Source organism: Homalodisca vitripennis, chromosome 6, assembly GCF_021130785.1.
Source record: "Homalodisca vitripennis isolate AUS2020 chromosome 6, UT_GWSS_2.1, whole genome shotgun sequence".
NCBI classification, from domain to species: Eukaryota; Metazoa; Arthropoda; class Insecta; order Hemiptera; family Cicadellidae; genus Homalodisca; species Homalodisca vitripennis.
Genome location: NC_060212.1, coordinates 85801257 through 85823580, shown reverse-complemented (window position 1 = coordinate 85823580; position 22324 = coordinate 85801257). Strand labels below are relative to the sequence as shown.

The window sequence follows — 22324 nt, the reverse complement described above, 5'->3', positions numbered from 1 at the left end:
GTAAAAATATCTAAAGTATAAAACTAGCAACATACTTTCTTCAAGGAAACTTGATCAATACCCTTAAAAATATGCATCCCCTGATATGCACAAAATATCAATGTGATACATCCAAATAAAAATGAAATTGTTATGAAAACCAAGAAAATTGAAGACATTTTATTTCAATATGGAAATTTTAAGCAAAACAACTGCAGCTCCAGATGTGGCCTCTGTACACTAGAATTCATTGTCTTTACTTTAGCTAGAATCAAAAATAAAGAATTGTTTTGGAATCAAATTTTGAGATTATTTAAAACTGAGAAAAGCTTTTGGTTTAGACAATCAGCATTTATAGAGATAATTTTCATTAGTAAACTAAAAACTGTGGTCAGTAACTTAAGTGATCATTAACATAGGTGATAAAAAGAACTGATTGATTACAGTGTTCTAAGCGGTACTCAAGTTCCTCCAGCTTATTAAAAAAGTGTTGGTAACTATTGGTGTGAAAGGCTCTACTAATATTAAAGAGAAAGTCATTTTATCTTCTTGAATCACTACAATGGATAAGTACATGAAAAGCATCAACTACATCCAAATTTGAACTATTCTTTAAGATATATAAACTGAGATTTTAAAATAATTAAGTTTTTATTAAAATAACCAACGAGTAATTCATGAACATTTTCATGGAGATTTTCTGTGACTTTTCTTAAAGATAGAGCCTATTTTTAAAAGTTTTAAAGCCAATGGGAAAATTCCATTGGAAATTGAGTTATTGAACAACTTTGAGACAGCTGTGGACAGAGGTACTGATAATTGAAACAGAATACAAAATGTTGCTTTTCTGATAGCACTAGTTCCCTTGCATCTTGTAGAAGAAAGCAGTAACAAAAGGGAGGAATTTTCACCCATGTAAAATGTTGCCAATAATTGGTGTGAAGTAATTTCCACATTCAGTTACTACTCGCTGGTAATAATCACTATATGTGGTTTTCACATTCAAAATTGTTATTTTTCTGGATATAAATGTAAACCTCTAAGTGCTGAAAACATTTTTTAGAGATTTTTTAAAAGTTCTGTTTTTGCCATTGTTTAATTCATTTTCTTTTTCTTGGAAGAAGAAATAATTTTTGAAAAAAGCTCTACTGGTACTGATGGCTGTTTTTGGCACATGGACGGCTAAAACCAACATGCCGCACCAAGCATTGTCATACAAAATGACAACAAAATAATAGCACTGGTTATTGATTTATTTTTGGTTTGACATGCATTCCAGTTTGCTTCCTAACAGTCATTAATCAATAAATATATGCATTCCTACACATTTGCGGCACTTTCGTGAATTTCAATGTACAAAATAAATTAAAATACGACAATACTGATATTTCTGTATGCTGCCGTTAGCTCAATTTTGATGGTTCGGAGATATTACTATGCTGCGCTTTAAGGGTTAAAATGGTTTCTTTATGTAATTTTCTATTTGCATGAAAAGTTATAAATCATTTACTATTTTTTTTTTTTTTGGACTACAATACAAACATTAAAATGCACCTCTCAATGAAATTTAATAATGTTAAAACTTTAAGAAAATACCAATACCCGGAACTGGTACAATTTTTAATACTTCTGTTTCTTTAAATATACTTCAGACAAAAATCACAAATAGTAAGCTTTAAATACATACTGAAATTTTAACAAGAGACATGTTTGTATATAAATGTATACACAAGCACCAAAAATAAATTTAACAAACTACTAAAATTGTTACATAACGATAGCAAGTGTTAAAAAACTCTGAAGTCAAATCAACTTTAACACTTAATTTCCAAAAGAAATTTAATGTAATTAACACTGTTCCATACCTTGGGGCTGTTGCCGGCCGCCGCCCTTGCTCTCTCGGGTCTCTCAGTCGTACCATCGCCACCTTCTCTCTGCCTCTGTCAACAATAATTATACAGTACTTTACAATATTAGTAGTGTTCTGCTAAACTGAACTAATTAGGACCAAACACTCGATGGATTACTGAGTTTTTGGATTGAACTTTCTACTATAGGATTGGATTGAACTGTATAGGTTAGTTTTAAATAATTGGATATTGGAATTAGATAGGACCAATATCAAATTTTGCTGAACATTTTATTGCATCAAATCATTTATATAAAAAAAAACTTTAAAATAATTTGGAAATTTAAAATTTTGAAATAAAAGGTGAAAACATCAATGCTAAAGAAGAATTACAAATTGTAATAAACTATAAGGAAGATCCTCAAAATTTATTGAATATTACACAAACTAGTAATAAAAATCCTATATTGGAAAGATGTGTAAAAATTAAAAGAAAAGTTCATAGAAAGTATAAGAATATTTTACCAACTTTTCTAAATTTGTATATATTAATTTATATTTCTTTGTTATATTTTTAGATTAATTTACTGTTATGGTAATCATGGGCTTACTCTTGAAACATGTCAGTATAATAAAAAACTAAAATGGTTCAAGGCTACCTTGTTTTATTCTACATTATTTACAAACAAAATTGGGAAATAATGTATTTGTGGTCTTCTTTTACATATATTTGTATTCAATTTTAATAATTGATGAAGCTTATTTTGACATGTTAGGTCAATGGCTAATAAAGATAGAGATTACTCATTACATGAATAAGATTAGTAAGTTGTTGTAAACTGCAACTTTCATTAGTTGTCTCTTGTTGTTCAGAAATTTCCTGAACCACTTTGCTGCAGTTTCTATCATACCCAATGTTTTTACTGTTTGACTCAGATAACTGTTTTGAGCGACCTACAACTGTCCTGTACTCTAGGATTGAGCTCGTTACAAAATAGCTCCATTCTATTTGGTCAATGACAACTAAGACTATTGAAGATGTCAAGGTTTAATTGGATGAAATTATTATCATTCAGATAGATATAAGAAACACTTGTTAGCTAAACCTCTTTACTAAAAATTCATTAAAAATACTAAAAACTAAGCTAATAACAACAGAACTCTAGACAAAATTGTGTCTAAATTCATCTCTAAGAATAAAGATGTAGGGAAGGAATCACCAATTCTCACTTCTCAGTGTTGTGAGGCTGGTCTGTCAGTTTTCCATATAATTAATAATTTGCTTTTTTTTATTAATATTTTGGAGGTAATGTGCACGAGTTGACACGCAACATAGTTGCTATGATTCCTGACTTAAGTGTGTCACAACACTCTGGTATAATTAGTCTATTTTTACCTAGATTGCACTCATGTGTTAGATTAGTTATTCACATAAAGAATGGATCAGATTACAAATTTCTAAACATAGAGTTAATTATCTATAAACAATGGCAAATGCTTGGAAAAATCCTGTTTCCTTCACATCTTTCCATATTTTGCTATAATAAACAAATGTGTGCATTAAGGTTAGCCCAACTGCATATATGGTATGATCATAAAAACTGCATATATGGTATGATCATAAAACATTTAACGCTTTTGCTATGATTTTTTTATCTGTTTCTTAATTTACTTTAAGGATGTGAATAGTTTTTCACTGTAGTGAAATGTTTTTCTTGATTTTCTTCACTTTTTAATCATAACAAACAACCTTCTGACTTTGTCAAATTTTCTGGCTAATTTAACATTTTGCAGTTAAAGTAAATTGAAATTAATAATTTAAAAAGCAAATTATAGTCTATTTATGTTTTAAGTAAATTATAACGTAGAGAGGTCTAAATGTTTTGTTGTTAAAAGCAAACTTATTTCATTAAAACTAACATTACTAACATTAAGTGTCATTACCCCTGATAAAAACAACAAAAAACAAAAGTAACTCATTCTAAACAAATTATGAGTTGTTGTTTTGGTTTACATGATAAGGGACTACCTGAACAAGCTTGAAACACAGACATTGTATAAGCTAACAAAATTGTATCTTACTTGAAGAGGGTGCGGAGGTTGGTCTCGCCAAGTGGTACGCGCCGGACTGCCGTCACATGATAGGCGTGGCCTCGGTTGAGCCCTAGAGGTGTGCGGGTGCCAATGTCTGTGTACACTGGAGCCTGCAACACATTGCACCGCCCTTGTCTTACACAATTCGGATTAAAATATAAATTTCCTTAAAAAAGAGGAAAATTTATATTTTTATCCGTGACTCTAGGTTTGGTAGTCATAGTTTGGAAATTCAATAATTCAAATTTTTGTCCTGAAACATAAGAAAGATATTTTTTTCAGCTATAGTTGCTGACTTGCTACATCAAATATAATATATGTGATAATGGCTTAAAATGTTCATGCAGCTGTGATTTTATTTTCACATGTGAAATATAACCCATACAATATATTAGTAATATTGTAGGTCATAAATCAACAAAAACTATTCAAATTTAGGTTTATCACGTAATTTTTATACACCAGGATGTTGTAATACAATTTTTTTGTGTTGATATTTTATTGAGTACCTGACTGGATATTTTGGAGTAAATAAAATATTCCCGAAACAATAAGAAGTTTCAGGGGTTCTCCATCAGATTTAAAATAATCTAGGATTAAGATTAATTTAGAGATACTTAAACAGATATTATATACTTTTATTTTAAAAACTAAACACAAACACACAGGGTGTTTAGAAAAGGATATCACAAACTTCTGTGGCTAATACACCTCATCATGTCAAACAAAAAAGTTATATAAAAATGTCTCGTTTAGCCGCAGGCTACCATTTTGTATTTTTATAATAATATTATTATTTTTAAAACTAGATAATCTAAAGAAAGCAAATTTGGCATGCTTAATAGGTAATATAAAGTTTTTAAATAATTGAGTTATTTTCTTTAATATTAACAAAATAGTGTGTTGATAATTTTTAAAGTCAAATAACAAAAAAACAGTATAGTTATAAAAACATTTACTAGACACCAACTGAACAATTTCATTACAATTCCAACGGTACTTTTTTCAAATGAAATCCATCAATGCATAAGCAGACACGACAACTTTAATGGCAGGCTTGCACAAGCCAGTAACAGCAAAAATTTTGTCTTTTGATAGGCATAAGCTGTTTTACATAGGATATACAAATAAATTTTACAAGATACAAACTATTTTGCAATTATTATAGCAAGTCCAACAGTACTTTTTCTAATGAAATCCGTCAACACAATAGAGAGCACAACCACTTTAAAGATAAGCTTGCAAAAGTAGGGAGCGCCAAACATGTCACAGTTCAGAGGTGTCAGTTGTTTGTTGCTCCTGGCTTGTGCAACTAGCTACAGAGTGAAACGTGTGTGTGTGTGTGTGTGTGTACACACACACAACATATAATATCATATATAATATATTATATGTCATATATAATATTTGGAAACATTAATTATGTATAAATAAATGAAATCCATTAAGTACTTTATTCAGATTTCCATAAATGTTTATTCAAATTTATTTTCTTTTCATTTATAAACGCTTCATATATAAACTTTTTGTATTTATAAACACTATGCAAAATGATAAAAACCAGTTTTATAGTAACTAGTACATGTCAATGTGGAGAAGTTATTTAACATAACAATGCTTTTAGCCAAGGCCATAACAAATGTATAAATATAATTATATAGTTTATTATTTATTTATATCAAGTATCCCCACCTCTATTCCTCTGAAAAAAGTCATTGATTTTAAACAGTAAAAGACTTAAACTCTGATCAGGTTTTTGTAAAGTGTTTGTACAAGCCTGTCTGTTACTTTAATTTCCTAAAGTAACAGACATACACCAGCAACAACTGACCTGACGTTATATAGTAGCTGACTGGTAAGCCCACTTGGCTTACAAGTCAGATTGATAGGTAAGGCCGTTATCACAGAAGCAAACATGAGATAACAGAGTGACATTGGCTTCCATATCTTTTAACGACAGCCTGGCTGTAAACTTATCATTAGACTCCACAATGGATATCTTATAATGGGTAAGTTAAATATTTGTGCTACTCATCATTTTCACTCCATTTTAATTATATATTACTTGGCTATTTTGTCACAACTTTTGACATATTTGAAATAGAAACGATAAATTACAGTTATAACCATTGTCCCATTGCACTGTTCTATTACCATTGCTAACAAGTTCCTTGCAGTGAGTGAATGGGACTGTCAAGATACATTTTACATTGTTCTTGTACTGAAATCTTTTACCATTTACATATTATACTATCAATTAAAAGCTTTTACAAATTATTTAAAATGTATGATTAATCAGGACAATTAACCCAAATATAACGTAATTTATTACTGCCGGTTTTGTAAATTTCAATGAAAAACTGAGGATTAATTAGCAAGATTTATAATAATTTTTATATATACACACAACCATAAATACACAACAAACTTTTATACCAAAAAAGTACCCATAAATGGTATATCCACTGGATTAAAACCACAATGGTCTGTGCAGGAAATTTTACAATTGCATACATTTTACAAAAGTTATGGCTAAAACTAAGAAATTATAAAAAAATAACATTAATGTTTTTGACCACAATTCACAGAAATAATTTGAAAGAAACAATTCTATATAATGTCACAATATTCAGTCATTCAAAAAAGGTTATAGCTGCAAAATTCATAAACGATGTAATTAGCACAATTTTATACCAGCATCTGTTTTCAACTATATGATTAACATTACATTTTTAATTAGAATGTATAAATCCTACAAAGAACATGTGCAATAAGTTTTAATTTTGTATATTTTAATATCAAAAGTATTATGCCATTGAATGGATCCATACATATACACATAATAATAAGATTACGTATGGACAAAATCATTATGTAAAGGTGATTTTTACTATTTTTAGTATGTCACCAAAAATCTAATCTCAGAACTATCTGAATAGACTTTCTATGATAAAATATATATATAGCACATAACTTTCACTATACTGAATTATTTTAAATAACACCTCAATTATTGACGTGACAACGTCTTAAATTAGGTTGCGGCTCGGAGTCACTCATGAAAAAGTGTAACGCCCGGTAACGTTACGATGCCGTCCAGTGGGTCCGCCGCACGGGATCCGCACGGGATAAAGCAGATAACTGTGGGTCCGCCGCACGGGATAAAGCAGATAACTATGTTTATTCGTGAAAATGTGGAGTGCTTAGATTCGTCATTTACAACAACTACAACAATAAAGGTAAATAATTGTACACTGATATTTCATTATCGTAAACTATGATTGATTGATTAATTGTTAGATTGACACAAAAGTTGAGAAACTGAGTTTATAGTTTATGTCATACTATTGACAAATGTTGATAGTGTTAAGTAAATTATTAGTTTAAATCACTCTGCAATCAATCGTAATTCAGTCGATTGAGAAGAAACAGCGCGTATTGCTAGTCAAACATTTAAAATAACAAATTATAACCTCTAACCTGTCATAACAGTGCGACCAAACAAACGAACTAAACCGACCAATCACCACGCGCGGAGTTAGAATTTAACTGTGTTTAGCAAGAATTTCAAATTCCAATTTTAGTAAATGTTTTATTCAACTTTACCATTTACAATAACAAATTTTAATTAATTTCAAATTATGTACAATGTTTTAGTAAACAAAATATATTTCTATAGTTAAAATTTGTGCAATTCTTATTTTCATTCAATTCCTTGTTCCTATTGTGCAATTTAATAATATTCATATCAATAAATATTCTACCGAGAAAAAGACGTTGTCACGTAAAATCTTCGCCCGTAAAACCGACTTTACAGGCAACCATAATTTTTTTTTATTTTATACTTAGGACTCTAGTGCTGAAACTCCACACACTACTCCTGATAACCTGCAATGGAAGAAGAACTAGAAGACAGAGGAGCTAATAAGATATTTTGTTGTGACCTCCCTAGGAAAAAGCAATGGGTAATATATCATTATTACTTTTTGACTTTATGTCTATCAATAGTATTGTTTCTTGCAGTGGAATCCTGGTTGGTGGTTATCTGTCTTGGAGGCAAACACTATATGCACTAATAGATGTTAAAACTGGGAAGTTTATTCAAATTTAACTATAACAACCAAGGACAGAGTGTGCATGACACTATAAAGAGTGAAATGTTAATTACTTATTCTTAAAAGGTGTTGGAAAATTAAGAAAATTCCATTTTAAGGTATATTACTAAGGCATAAAAATTAAGGACAGAGTATTATTATTACGTATTTTATGGATAATTAGGATTTTGTTATCCAAAATGTACCAAAGCCAAAGGTTTTGTAATTAAATAATTTTATTCAGTAAATATAGGCAATAAAAAATAACAAAACAAAATGATTTAATTTTTCTTTTGGCATGTGTTGACCTACATTAGTGCGCGTACTGCTCTAAAATCGATGGTACCATTTAGGTTCGGTTTTAGCGAGGTACCTTGTACATTTATTCTTACATAGGTTTAAGATTGTTCGCTCATCAACCATTTCTATATAATTCACTTTTATAAGGATAAACCATTGTTTCTTATTGGCAGAGTGGTAGCGAAGCCTATCATTAGAGGGGCTGGAAAAATTGTATGTCTATCAGCACAATATCTCGATAAGACTTGAAATTTTGCATGAAGCTTCATTCCTATTAATGCACCATCGATAGGTGCACTAGCAGATGGTGCTCGGGATTTGGCTGAGCGTTAACAAACACTTTTACACGGGATTTATGGGTTATCATAGCAACCAGAAAATTGTAATATGGATCAGTTTGTTAACACACTAAAGAAATTCACACAATATTTTAACATGTGATATAGTAACACATAAGTATCCGCAGGATATCTTTAAAAAAATTTCAACACAAAACTTGTAAATGAAAATTCATTTCTAGATAGACGAGGATGAGTTCAATGATAGTTATGTCCATATGTCCAGACACAAATGAGCCATATGTCCATTTAGGTAATTGAAGCCTGTCACTCAGTAGGCTGGCACAATTCTGTCAGCCTGTCTTGTTAGTCTATTAGTTTAATGACCTACATTAACTGAATTTTTAGCAAACGATTTCCTATCTACCCAGCAATAGCTATGGTTCACAAGCTGGAGGGGTGAGTGCATAAACCCTTATAAACAAAATGTGCCCAACAGATTATCTAGGGCAACAATCCAACAAGTGTAAATAGCAGCTTAGGAAAATCAAGGCAATATTTGTTGCTTCTTAAAAAAAAAAAACTAAAATGAAGGATTAACACTTTTCATTACAGTTATCAAATTGTTTTGAAGCATTTGTAAATCTTGTTCTATTGACTATGCAGGTGTGGCTGTACACGTTAGTTCCCAGTGTTCTCAGTTTCCTCCTGCATCTTGCATCTCTCCTGGTCGATAGCTCTCTGGCTCTCCAGTTGGCCTTTGTTGAGGATCTACAACAACTCGCCATCCTCACCTTTGCCTTTCTCTATGTTCCCGTCGTGTTCACCCTGGTGCTCCAACCCCTCCCGTTCCCGCAGACTATCTCGTGTGGCTCTCTAGCCTGGTGGACACTCAGGCTTGCCATCTACTTTGTGTTCTACCCACTACTTATCTCACTCAGGTACAGTAACATAACCTACTGTATCAACAGTATACTTACTGTTTAACTTCCTATACTAAACAGTATATTTAATAAGGAAAACATGGAATAGACCTAGTAAAGTACAAACGATCATTGATCATTTTATAGTAAAACACACATGAACCTTATTAATTAAAGTTACTTCCATAGTATTACAATAGTATTGTAATACAATTTAAAGACATAAAAAGTTTAAAAGCAAGATTTATTATTATAATTCGGTAAAATAAATACCAAAACAATTAAATTCAGTATGGATTTTTCATTGGTCTCTAAAGATCAGATAATTTAAATTTGAAGGTAGAAAAACATAGATATGAGAGTTTCTCATCACCTGAGAGTAACTATGGTTCAGAACAATTTTCACTGAGGTGTTTATATTATGTATGTTATAAAAACACTGCAAGAGTGTAAGTATGACTGGCTTAAATAATATATGCTCACAGTGGGAAAAACTAATCATTGTTTACATTGAAATACTTTATGTTTATAGCATTAAAAAACAAACAAAAATTTTAAATTAAGTTTATATTGTTACTTTATAAGTTTAAAAACATTATTTGACACTACTTGATATCTGATAAATGAAATGCATACTGAACTGAATTTATAATAATTGTTGTTCTTTTTCTAGTTTGCTGAAGCGCCTCTTCTGGATCGTACAAGCACTTCAAGCCCAAAAACCTTCAAAAGAAATCCTTATGGAGTACGATACAGTTTTGTCTAAAGATGAACACAGCTATATCTTCCTTCAAGCTTTTCTGCAGTGTGCTCCTCAAGCTATTCTACAAATACATTTCATGCTTCTTAAAATACCAACCGACTTAAGAACAGGTGTGACATAAATATTCATACACACTTCATTGGACCACTACAAGGATTGATTCTAGGTTGTTATTTGAATTTTTTTGTGGACAATGACCTACAATGCTTGCTCAATTATGAAATACATTTATTTCATTTGAATGCTTTTAGGTAAAACAGTTTTTTTATTTCTGCTCCTAGCAATCTTCACACTGAGTTTAACTATACATTGTTTTGTTGCAGATTATCTCCAAGCCACAAGTGTGGTCGTGTCACTGGTCACCTTGGCCTACTGCATAGCATCATACCACCGCTACGAGGCCCAGGTTGTGGGTGGCCGACCCTCTGTGCTGCTCCTGAACCCTCCAGAGCTGACCTCGGGTACTCACGACACTGCACTGCCTCTGCTACCCATTCGCTTTTGCCTCCGTAGCAAGATCATCGCACTACAGTTGGACTCCTTGGAGGGAAAGGTGGTTCTATTTTTGTCTTGGCTGCTGTTAATATCTGGCAGATTACTGTGTCTAGTTATATCAGAGAAAATGCATGAAAAAGCTACAATGATTACTTTATTTGTCCACATTTGTTTGATACTGCTTTATATGTTTTCTTCACAAACAACTACACTCTTTGACATACCATCTCGGCTTATCAATGCTATCTTTTCAATTGTAGCACTTGTCGAAGTCTCTGTGAGATTTCACAAAGTTCCACTATTGTATTTTCTATTTTTTATTTGTATATTTGTAGAAGATACTTACCTGTTGATTTTATTTTATGTCTATAGCAAACACTTGTGTTCTGACCGCGGTTTTGACTGTGACTCATTTGGGATTTACGCCTATTTAATTATAAATTCCCATGTCTTAGGAATAATTATGTTTGGATTTTACCTGGCTCGACTTCGACCTCAAAGGAAGTCAGTGGTCTCGATGCCTCCAGCAGAAAACCTAGTGCCCATTTAAATACTACATACTTATGTAAACAAAGTTCCTAATTGTTAATAAAGTATAAGATTCTTGTTAAATGTGCATGTTGATTATTTGTTACGACAACCCGCTTATATAGTAGCTTATAATTCTCACACTTGTAGTAGTAGCTTAGAATTTGTGACTAATTTGTGATTGGTGACTAGTCAGTTTCAAACTGTTTTAACCCTTTGCACGCCAGCCTATTTTCCAAAAGTACTACCCAGAAACGCCAAGGGCATTTTCAGCAGTTTTGCAAGCTTTCACAAAATTTATCATAACTTTCTTATTTTTTAACAGATATTGATGATTTCTTTACCATTGTTTTGCGTATAAAATTCCCTTGTTCAGTTGGTAAATTGTAGTTGCATAAATGCAATTTAAACTTATAAAAAAAATAAAAATTTAGAAAAAAGAAAATTAAAATTAAAAAAAAAATGTTTTTTAGCACAAATAAATGGTTTCCAAAAACATTTAGGCTGATTTCCTGTTATATCCCAGTAATCTATATCTACCTCTTAACCGAATTACAAAATTTCAAAAGCCTACCTTATATAGAAGTCCAGTTGTGATTTTTTTCACTAAATGTGACACGGGCACAGTTTTTGTAAGTTGCATAGACGTTGTATGTAATGTTACACTATATTCACAAATCAATATTTGACACTATACAAATCGGTACTTTGGGATTATACCAACCACACCAGTATGAGGAACACAAAAATTTAAATTTATAGATATATCATAAACAAACGTTATAGAACGAAAAAGCAACTCTTTAATTACAAAATTACAAACTTACAAAGATTATCAATTGTTAATGAGGTCAGATTCGCTTAAACTTTTTTAAATGAACTTAGAACGTTTTAAAACGATGTATTTGAGTAACAGAACTAACATTACATCAATCAACAAGCATTTCCAGGTATTGTGATCGGTATTGTGGTTGCTGTTATCTTATCTTTCTCGAGAATCCCGATTACGGCAGGCCGCGCGGCATCACATGATTATTTAAGTTTTTGCAAGGTACATAATTGCCTTTCCATTACAATTCAATTTATATTTCTGATCAGCCCCTCTAGAATTATATTTTACTGATAGGTACTATCTCGAGGGATGTTTTTCTTTCGTTGACATCAGCGCGAGCTTTGGAAGCACCTTCGGCCGGAGGCACTCGCATTTTGGGTGGCGGAGTTTGATCAAGAATAAAAACAAGTTTTGTGTGTTTTTTCAATAAAGAGTTTAGTTTTTGTTTGGTAATGTTTGTTTTTGTTGAATTTTTGTGTTTGGAGAAATGTAGGGGTAAAATACGAAAGTACAACAAAGCGAACGGGCGGCGAGACTCTGCAATCACGTTATCGACTAGACCGCTCGACTTTGACCTCTGTCTGAGGATGGGGAGGGGTTTGCGATAAGACAATTCCTGTTTTATACTGACGAAATATTGTTCTACGCTAATCTAGTAATCAGTAGAAGCTAAATGTCAACTGTCTGAGGATGGGGAGGAGTTTGCGATAAGACAATTCCTGTTTTATATCGACGAAATATTGTTCTACACTTATCTATAATCAGTTGAAGCTAAATGTCAAATAACGATTCATGTCTGGGTGTGGTCGGTATAATCCCAAAGTATCAATGAAACTAATGAAAGGGGCATAATAAAAATGCCCTAACAACAAAAGTAATGAGAGAACTACAAACGTAAACAACGCACAGCAACACGAACGTAACCTCACTCTCGACCAAACAATCCAACAGCTGCGAAGCTCAAATACGACCAAACAAACAGTCCATAAAGGAATTAACTACTTTGTGGTTGCAAAGCAACTAATCAACTATCGATTAGTCAAAATTTTGTGGCAATCAGATGAACTATAAGAAAATTACAGGCGAAAAACGTGACGTACCTATATTACGGCCGTTGGCGATTTTCGGTTGAGTAGCCGACGGCCGTAATATAGGTACGTTGGCGTGCAAAGGGTTAACTATATGAATATTTTATACAGATGAGAAGTTCTGAAGGGATGTAAAAGTGGCATTGAATTAAGATTGTGCAAATGAATACATACTTTGCAGTACTAGTTTATAAATCAGGACATTGCAGACAACTTTTATCACATCATACTATTATTATAGTTAGTCCTCATTTTAAAATCTCTGGCATAATCTTTATTATTAGATTCAAGTTAGTTGCATACATTATGGAAAGATCATTGTTTTCTAGTAATCAACTTTATTTTTTGTTCCAGAGAAGAACAGATTTATGTTCGGAAATACATACACAAAAACACAAAAGGTTCTATTCTATTGATACACTGAATTAAACTGGCATTATATTTAGCTTTAAGAAGCATTATGCTCTAGCTTAAGACAGCATTTGACGTCTAGGATTTGAATATTCTGATAAGCAAGTTTAGGTTCAGGTAATGTGGTGCTACCATGGCTGAAGTCCTTCTGTGAAGGTAGAAAATAGTTTGCATTAATAAATAATAATTTTAATACCATTACGGACTGCATTACAGAATATCAGAGGAGAAGTTCTGAAGGCTGTTATTTCTTAATAATATTACTGGTTTCTTGAATATAAAAATGAGCACATCTACATTTGCATATGTTGGTACACTTTGTTTATGTACATTTTCTGCGATAAAACATTGCTACAATTACAAATTTATTTAAACTTATAAAGATAATTTCCCATTGCTTGACAATCAACAGCTAATCAATGCTAATACATCTAAATGCACCTATTCTCAAGTATACACATTTCTGGATTTGTTGAGTATCTTGGTTTGCATAAGTACGAGCTTTTAAAAATAGAACTTCTAAGTTAACATTTTTTGTAATGAACCGAAAAGAATCAGTTCGTTTTGTCAAATGAAAAACTATAAAAAGAGGGGGTGACCAATTAAGATAAGTTCATTTTTCATGGTTTGAATGTGTAATACAAGATATGGGAATATACACCATCGCAGAACCTATATAAACATAGTCAAGTTGTAATGAATTAGAGGCCTGTATTGACATAATATATTAAGTATGTCTGAAAACTATGCAAGCTCCCTGATTATACTGAAAGACTACCTCAGATCGGTTATGGAGTAGAGGAGGGATCCTTCCGAGATTGCCACCAGAAATTCGCTATGATCTGCTCAGTTAGTGAGTCACAGCATCCTGCTTCATATGTTATTACATATGTGTTTCCACTGTTGTTTATTTATAACTAATCTTCCAGTTACAAATAGATCACCATCCACTTAAGATCCTGGCAATAATGAAATAAACTGTGTATTTGAGAGTTATACAATGTCCCTACTTCCACAATTCTGGCCAAATAAATGATTTTTTTCCATTAAAAAATAATTACTTTAAATGTTGTAAAAAACATGAAGTTAACCCTCTCCCGGGCAAACGCCTCGAAATGCCTCGGCAGGGTGCCTGGCGCTAAAGTCCAAACGCCTCCAACTGCCTTATCAATGCCCTCTGCTTTGTGCTGCTGTCATACGATTGTTTGGTGAACTAATACTGGAAATATCTATTGGCAGTGTCATTGTTGCCTTGTTTATTCATAGTTGTATGACTAGGGATGCTAACTAGGATTAATAGTTCGAAACGGTTCATTGATTACTTCATTGACAGTGATCTAGTTGTTTAGTAGTATAATTCTTTCTGACTTGTGCTGCTATCTTACGTAATTTGATGAACTATTTGGGACTTTTTATAACCACTTATTTACTGAAATCATTTCGTTAGTTGTTTTCGCAGTCTTTACACTTGGTTCTGTACTTCATAGATGGCAGGTTCAAGGTGTTTGCGTGATAGCGAAATTGATCGCGTTTTTGACAGTGAAGTGGATGATGAAGGTATGGTTTCAGTGACAATGAAAGTTCCACGAATAGCGATGTATTTAGTGATGAGGAAATTCACCATTCTAAACAAGAAGATAGTGACACTGATGACTCGCCATGTGCTCCGGCGCTGCCTCGCGCCGCCGGCACTGCCACCCGTGTCCCGCTATTGCCTCGCGCCTCTGGTACCGCCACTCGGGTCCCGCCTGTCTGGTCTACACAAATAAACTATATAGAACCAAATATTTTCTCTGATGATAGTGGCGTGACACACTTTCTCCCTCCTTGCGCGTCTAAGCTTGAGTATTTTAGTTTACTCGTCGGTGGGGATCCGTTCTTTGATCATATTGTTAAATGCACAAATGCTTATGCAAATATAAGCATTTGTGCATTCAACAACAAATACAACGTTAATATAGAGGATTTAATCATCTTTGTAACGATGTACAATACATAATAGTTTTATTAAAATAAAGTTCTTAACTTAGTAAAAACGCGAATAAGTGTCCCCTCACGGCAGAGCGGCCGATTTAATTCAGCCCAGTAGCGCCAAAAGCGTGTTGCGGTAATTCGACCAGGAGAGGGTTAATTCATTACTATAAGACTGTAGTTGGAAAACAGAGCAATAAGAATGTTCCCTCACCACGACAGTGAAGCACATTACGGAATGGTCAGAAACTTCTTGTAGTAGGGTCTCCAGCAGTGTCGCGCGCTTGTCCTCATTCTCTGAGAACTCCTCAGCCTGAAGGTCCACCACCTCTGACACGCCCCCGGTGAAGTCGACCAGTGCATCACATAGGTGCCCCTCCCTTAGGGCATCATAAGACCCATGTAACCTGGTCAAAAAACTTTCAAATCAACTTAATCAAGCATTATATTTTTAACACTCTTAACTCTAATATTTCATACATCAGATTTTATTAGTGTTCTTAAATACCTGATATCCGATACATTGGACAAAGGTCCTTTTGCTTAAATGTCCACACACAATACGTCTGACATCTGGAATTATATGTTTAGTGGCTTTTGTTTAGTCATGTTAATAATATTCTATACAAACATATTCAACATACTTAAGTACTAATTTTGAACCATTGTTTTGCTTTGTTATGTAAAGTATCCTTTTTGTATTTATTTTCTCTCCTATCTCATTGTTACAGATGTCTGAGTTGTGGTGTTTAGCAACTGCAAGGCACATTGCATTTTTCAATATTTTAACATTTGTTCAATAAGTATAATTAATTCTAATTAATGTTTTATGTTTTGAGATACTTTGTGAATATGTCTGACCTAAACAAAAAATTCATCAACTTTGTTTAAAAATAAGGAATTTTACATTTTACTCAAATTATATAAGTAATATTATTTCAGGCACTTTGGCAGGTCAATCAGTAGCAGTAGTACAACTTTAGTAGAAAAATGCAAATATTCAGAGTATTACATAATTTTAACAGGCTTAGTAATTTTTTGTGATTTTATCTATACACTGCTACATTTTGCAAGGGCTGGGTACCTGCAAGTGACAGCCTGAGACAATAACACATTACTCGAATAACAGTAAAATGTTATACATCCAATTAAAATCTAACACAAGCACTTTTTTAAATTTAACAATTTCAGCGATCACAAATAGTTAATTTCTTCAACATGAGTCAGAGAAAATTCTCAAATCTGAGCACAAACTAAGGCATATAAATAAATATATAACTGATGACATTTATAAAATTACTCTTTACCATCATGTAAAAGAGATGGATATTTAATATTTGTAATTCTCTAGCCAATTTTAATATAACCTAATGTCATTTTTATGTTGAAAAAGGGTTGGAAACTTTCATTCACCTCTGTCTTCAAAACAAAGGAAGCAATTTACAAGTGTTAGAACCAATGCAACGGTACTCGCTTTTAATAACTCAATGTGCTGGTCCGCGATTTGACATAATTTTTACTTATAAATGAAAAGTAAGATGCTTCCTACTCCAAAAACTTGTTTCACTATGAAAGTGTAATTCTATTTACATTGCAATAACAGTTAGATTTGACTCTGTGGTGTACAGTGACATACTTGGCATAGGCTTTCTCCAGCAATGCAGCCCAGAATTCATTAGGTGCACCTGCTTGTGTGGTCAGCAGTACATTGTCCACGGTGGGGAGTAGATCATCGACCACAACGTCGGTCCACACGCCAAACCGCCAGAACTGGAAGTGGAACATCCCACAGTAGCGGTCTGACCATTCCTGTTCCCAGTAGTCTGGTATCACCTGGCAATGGTAACACACTTCAGCTCGGATACAATTATAATATACCATTAATTCAACCTCAAGGTCAATTTGGAACATCAGAGCATAATTGAAAACATACAAGTTTACTAACAGTTTTAAATTTATTACAAATTTCACTAAAAATTATATATATATATATTACATATAATTACATTTATAAGAAATCTATTTAGAAAATTTTAAATTAAAATGGAGTTCTAATATGAGCGGCTGGACGTTATATCCAGAACGGCTTCTACAGTGTAACTAAATGTTCAGGCATCTAAGGGAGACACCTGGATGGCAGACAAACAGACGGGACCACGTGATTTGTTTACCAACGAGAGACGGCCGTTAAATCGGAAGATAGGTCCAAAAGGTCGCCGGATAAACTGGCCAGTTTATTGATTTGACATAGGAATGCCCTAAACTATTTCAACTGCTATTAAATAGTCTTGTACTAAATAATATAAACTAAAACCTACTCTACTATAGCAAATATTTTACACTGCCAGAAGCTGGAAGTGTCACATCTGAATTTTATAATTTTAAATAATACATTTTCAGTAATGATCCTTACCGTATTTAAAATGTTGAGTCATTAAAAACTAATCTTATTTCAATTTATTATAATTCCTTTCTATTAAATACTATCTATCAAAACATTGCATTTAGATTCTTGTTTTTATCTTCTAGAACTTTCTATGTCATAAACGTTGTTCTGTACAAACCGCCAAATAATAAATATTAATAATTTTAATCATTACCCAGTAAATATCTTTTAATGATCTAAACTGTTCTCTATTGATCTTAATTCTTTTATAATTACTCATTGTACATTATTAACCAATCTTACAATGTCTTAACTGCTATTGTCTACTCTCTCGTTCAATTTGAATGTTATACAACTATAAGGAATGAACCATTTATTATACAACCATATGGAATGAAGCATTTAATCTTATATTTTATCCACCCACTTTATGACTAACTTACAAGAAGAAACTGCTTCCTATACTATTATACACAACAATTGGAGTATACCAAGTTAGGTATCCTTATCACAGTTATTTGTCCAAAATAGCCGACTGCCTGAGACTAAACTTTAGATAGAATGTCTCCTAGTGGACTAACAAGTCAGCAAAGAGATGAACAGACACCCACAAAAAGACATTTTACCAATTTGGGTAAGGAAACCAGTAGGTTTAATATGGTTCAAAATTGTTAGGTTAGCATTAATTCCTAATATTCTATAATTCTTCATTTGTTCTAGACACTCTCATAGTTTTAATTGTTATATTAGTAAACAACAATATTAAAAACAAATAATAAATAAAAATAAAGTTGTAGCATGTAAATTGTGTTTTTAGCTATATTGTAGTAAATATTATTTCACCTTTTTTATTTTATATCTTTAAGATGTATTGTACCATAATTGAAACAAAAACGCATTATTTAAGAAATTATGAACTATAGACTTTATTCAATTGAAAAACCATTTCATAAATTGTTCCCAAGCGATAAAGTTTATCACTACTTGTCTCTGCTCTCACTGAAGGCCAATGTCTCCTTGCAGACTCCTCACTGACACTAGTCCCTTGATGATAAACCCAATTTCAAGAAATAAATTTATATCAGGTTCAAATTCTATTTTTTTCACTAATTTGACATTATGCAAATCCAACATTGTACACATCTACTTAAATTTTGATGATGTTCAATGACAATTAAAAAGGGTACAGTTACTCTTCAAAATTATTGCACAGCTAGTCAGATTGGGTTACTGGGTATTAATAACTCAACAAACCCAACTTGTAATTTCAAGATGGAACACTATCAGTTGCCAGCCACACATTTGATGCTTTGCTTCTAAAATGGAGTTTAAGTTTAATACTCCATTATAAATAGGAACTCAACTTAAATTCATACATTTTTCACTTCAGAAACTTAGATTGTTAGTGTTTCAATACTAATTAATTGTTAAAAATTATAATTATCTGTTAATACTAATGGTTTATCAATTAAATTCAGTATATAAATTCCATTTGGAATATAAATTACACACCATCAGTATTGACAGATAATTAATCGTAATTTTTTTACAACTCATCAGCATTGAGATACTAAAAATCTTTTCAAAAATGTTTTTGAGGTGAAATTTTTATGGATTTGAGACTAGTTCCTATTTATAAAATAGTTTTTAATTTTTGTCCCATATTAAAAATTGAGTCTCATATGCGTGGCCAGCAACTAAATAGTGTACCTTTTAATATACATAATTCATTTATCTCTTTTTTTTAAATAAGAATGCATTAAATAAAAGTACACATCAATTAGGGATATAACTTATTTTTGGTATAAAAGAAAATTAAGAAAAAAATTAAAACAGTAGAATTAAGTTCTGCTATCTTATAGACATGATACTATATGGTTTCATGTATTTTGTAATAAATATTATAAATTTTTATAAGGATATATTTTCTTTATAATTTAATTGCGAAATTTTCCCTCGTATTAAAATGAGTAACAGACTTTTAAGCTTGAAAAGTGCAAAACAAAGTTTCAAATCTATAGCTCATTTAATTCTCAACATATCCTATGGCCAGACAGGCAATAAGACAGAAAAGAAATCTTTCAAATCCCCACATCAACAAAAGATAAATTTAGCAGCCCACTGAGAGGTAGGTTTGAACGATGTTTAGTCAAATACCATTGAAAGACATGCACCATCATCGAATTCAATCATGTTTATGTAGAAATTAAGATTTATGCAAAATTTAACATCTAGAGATGAACTAATTTTCAAGATAACCTGCGGACAGTTAGACTATGCTCATGCTTGGCAAAATCTCATACAGATACAAGTATTATACATGGTATACAATGTAGCCTGTGCGGAAATGAAGTTACATGCAAAATGCCAAGTCCATGGCTCAATTCGTTCTCAAGACATCCTGCAAAAAAAAAGACAAACCGACAGATAGATAGACAGGTAGACATTCTGAAGAAGAATTAGACCAATCCCATTAATTTCTTTGAGATATCTCTGCATTACAGGCTTCACTAACGATCAGCCAGGTAACATGGACGAACAAGCACAATATCAATTCAATCTTTCTTATGAAGAAATAAAGTTTCATGCAAAATTGAAATTCTATAGGTCATAAGAAGAATAGTCCTCTTAATGATTGCAAACTATACAATATTTCAAGTCTATAGACCAATTTGTTCTTGAGATATCCTGCTGAAAGTTAAAATTTCGCTAACACTCAATCTCATCTCATGAAGGAACATACATCATCATCAAACTCAATGTTGCCAATAGAGAAAAAAGTTCTGAGTCAAATTTCAGGCCATTAGGTCAACTTTATCTTAACAGACAGAAAGAAAAGAAATGTTGCCATCCCCCTGAGCAATAGGCTTAGTTAATGCTCAGCCAACTAGCATAATAAACTATATTATTATTATACCCTTGTATAGTATTTATTTCATCTCAAAACAAGACAATGTCAAAAATAAACTGTCTATTCCATTTCATAAAAAAGATTTTACAAAAAGGAACAAGTACAAATTTATTTGATGTAATTTTGAATTGTTTTTATATTATTAGGTAGTTTAAATATTGTAAATGTCCATCATGGACATTAATAAACAGAAAGTAAACTATATTCTCTCTTCAATTGGATTTTATGAATCAAAACAATTAGAAAATGCCAAAACTATTATCCTACAATCAGAACTATGAACACTTTATTCTAGAGTAGCAGCTGATAAGATATATTACTTCGAAAAGATCCATTACAACATTGATAAGAGATATGACAGTCAATGTGGGTGTGACAATATACACAACATTAATCATGGAAATTTGAAGAAAATATGACAATTTTTTTTAATGCCCATTTAAAAAGACAAATCACAAAAAATAAGTACTTTCTGGATTGTCCTGAATAATTGACTGATGAAAAATTATGATATTACTATAACAAAACAGTTGATATATTAAAGATTATAAATGTAGACTCATTAATTCTTAATATTTGAGCACCCTAGCCTCCCTACTGAAAATTTGCAATATAAACATTAAATTTAAACCTAATAGTTTCTTTTCAGCTAGAACACATATGAGATATCAAAGGTCAATGATTTTCTGAGGAAAGATTCCCAAGCCCACTTTTTTGAGGCTGTTTTATACCTTCACAACCAACCACCCAGAAGGTCAACAACAATTTTCTATATATGCCACTGAGTGATTTGCATTTTATAATACACTAAATTTGATATCTCATATTAATTTTTGTTTAGTAAGTTATATTGCTTTAATTTTCTATGTTGGAATATTTTTACTTAATCTATAATTTTAAATAATAACTTTAAAAGTTTGGGGATAATAATTTCATATCACTTATTAAATCGTTATTAATATTAGTTATTTGAAGGCTATATAAGAATTGCCGGTGACATGACAACCCCAGGAATGAACTATTACGGCTATATTGTTGCCTGTTACTATATTTATCTGTCCAAGGATAATTATTAATAATTTATAATTAATAATACACTTAATTTTTGCCAACTTTTGAATCCATCTACATGTTCCATTTACTTGAGATACCTAGATAGTCCCTTCAAACATAAAATAATAAAATTAAATATTATTTTTATATTGGAATGGCTTAAGCCAAGGTCTACTGGAATTTATAAAACTGGACCCATATGCGAGAGGCTAAAAAAATTATTTTCATAAATTGAGGTAATAGTACTAACACAATATTAAATTACTAAAAATTTGAATAACACAAAACACGATTTCATTTTTGGTGTGCATTTCTTTAAGAGACTCATTTCTATTCAGAATTTTTATTTCAACAGGTCAGATGACAGAC

At 31.8% G+C, this 22324-nt stretch overlaps 2 protein-coding genes across 4 annotated transcripts in view; one reads left to right on the top strand and one right to left on the bottom strand.

Moving 5' to 3' along the window:
• Positions 1 to 22324, bottom strand: part of LOC124364503 (calpain-5-like) — a 49644-nt gene that overhangs the window by 12518 nt on the left and 14802 nt on the right. For both annotated transcript variants that reach the window (XM_046820043.1, XM_046820044.1), the window contains exons 4-7: positions 17242 to 17438; positions 15820 to 16012; positions 3911 to 4032; positions 1845 to 1919 (exon numbers count right to left, since the gene is read on the bottom strand). In XM_046820043.1, coding sequence (XP_046675999.1) covers positions 1845 to 1919; positions 3911 to 4032; positions 15820 to 16012; positions 17242 to 17438 — 587 coding nt within the window. The remainder of the gene's footprint in view (positions 1 to 1844; positions 1920 to 3910; positions 4033 to 15819; positions 16013 to 17241; positions 17439 to 22324) is intronic.
• On the top strand, positions 5309 to 11387 carry LOC124364504. Of its 2 annotated transcripts, XM_046820046.1 has the most exons (6): positions 5323 to 5931; positions 7772 to 7887; positions 9261 to 9535; positions 10191 to 10390; positions 10604 to 10833; positions 11231 to 11387. In XM_046820046.1, exons 2-6 carry the CDS (start codon positions 7816 to 7818, stop codon positions 11234 to 11236), a joined length of 783 nt encoding a protein of 260 aa, XP_046676002.1. In that variant the 5' UTR covers positions 5323 to 5931; positions 7772 to 7815; the 3' UTR covers positions 11237 to 11387. The 2 variants fall into 2 exon arrangements, with proteins under 2 accessions (XP_046676001.1, XP_046676002.1); XM_046820045.1 differs by having other exon boundaries at positions 5309 to 5931; positions 10604 to 11387.

Bases quoted from the DNA above. Each gene is read 5' to 3' on its own strand.
- LOC124364504 (XM_046820045.1), top strand. From the start codon at position 7,816: ATGGAAGAAGAACTAGAAGACAGAGGAGCTAATAAGATATTTTGTTGT. The intron at 9,536-10,190 runs GTACAGTAACAT...TTCTTTTTCTAG, and splicing joins CCACTACTTATCTCACTCAG to TTTGCTGAAGCGCCTCTTCT. The intron at 10,391-10,603 runs GTGTGACATAAA...GTTTTGTTGCAG, and splicing joins ACCAACCGACTTAAGAACAG to ATTATCTCCAAGCCACAAGT.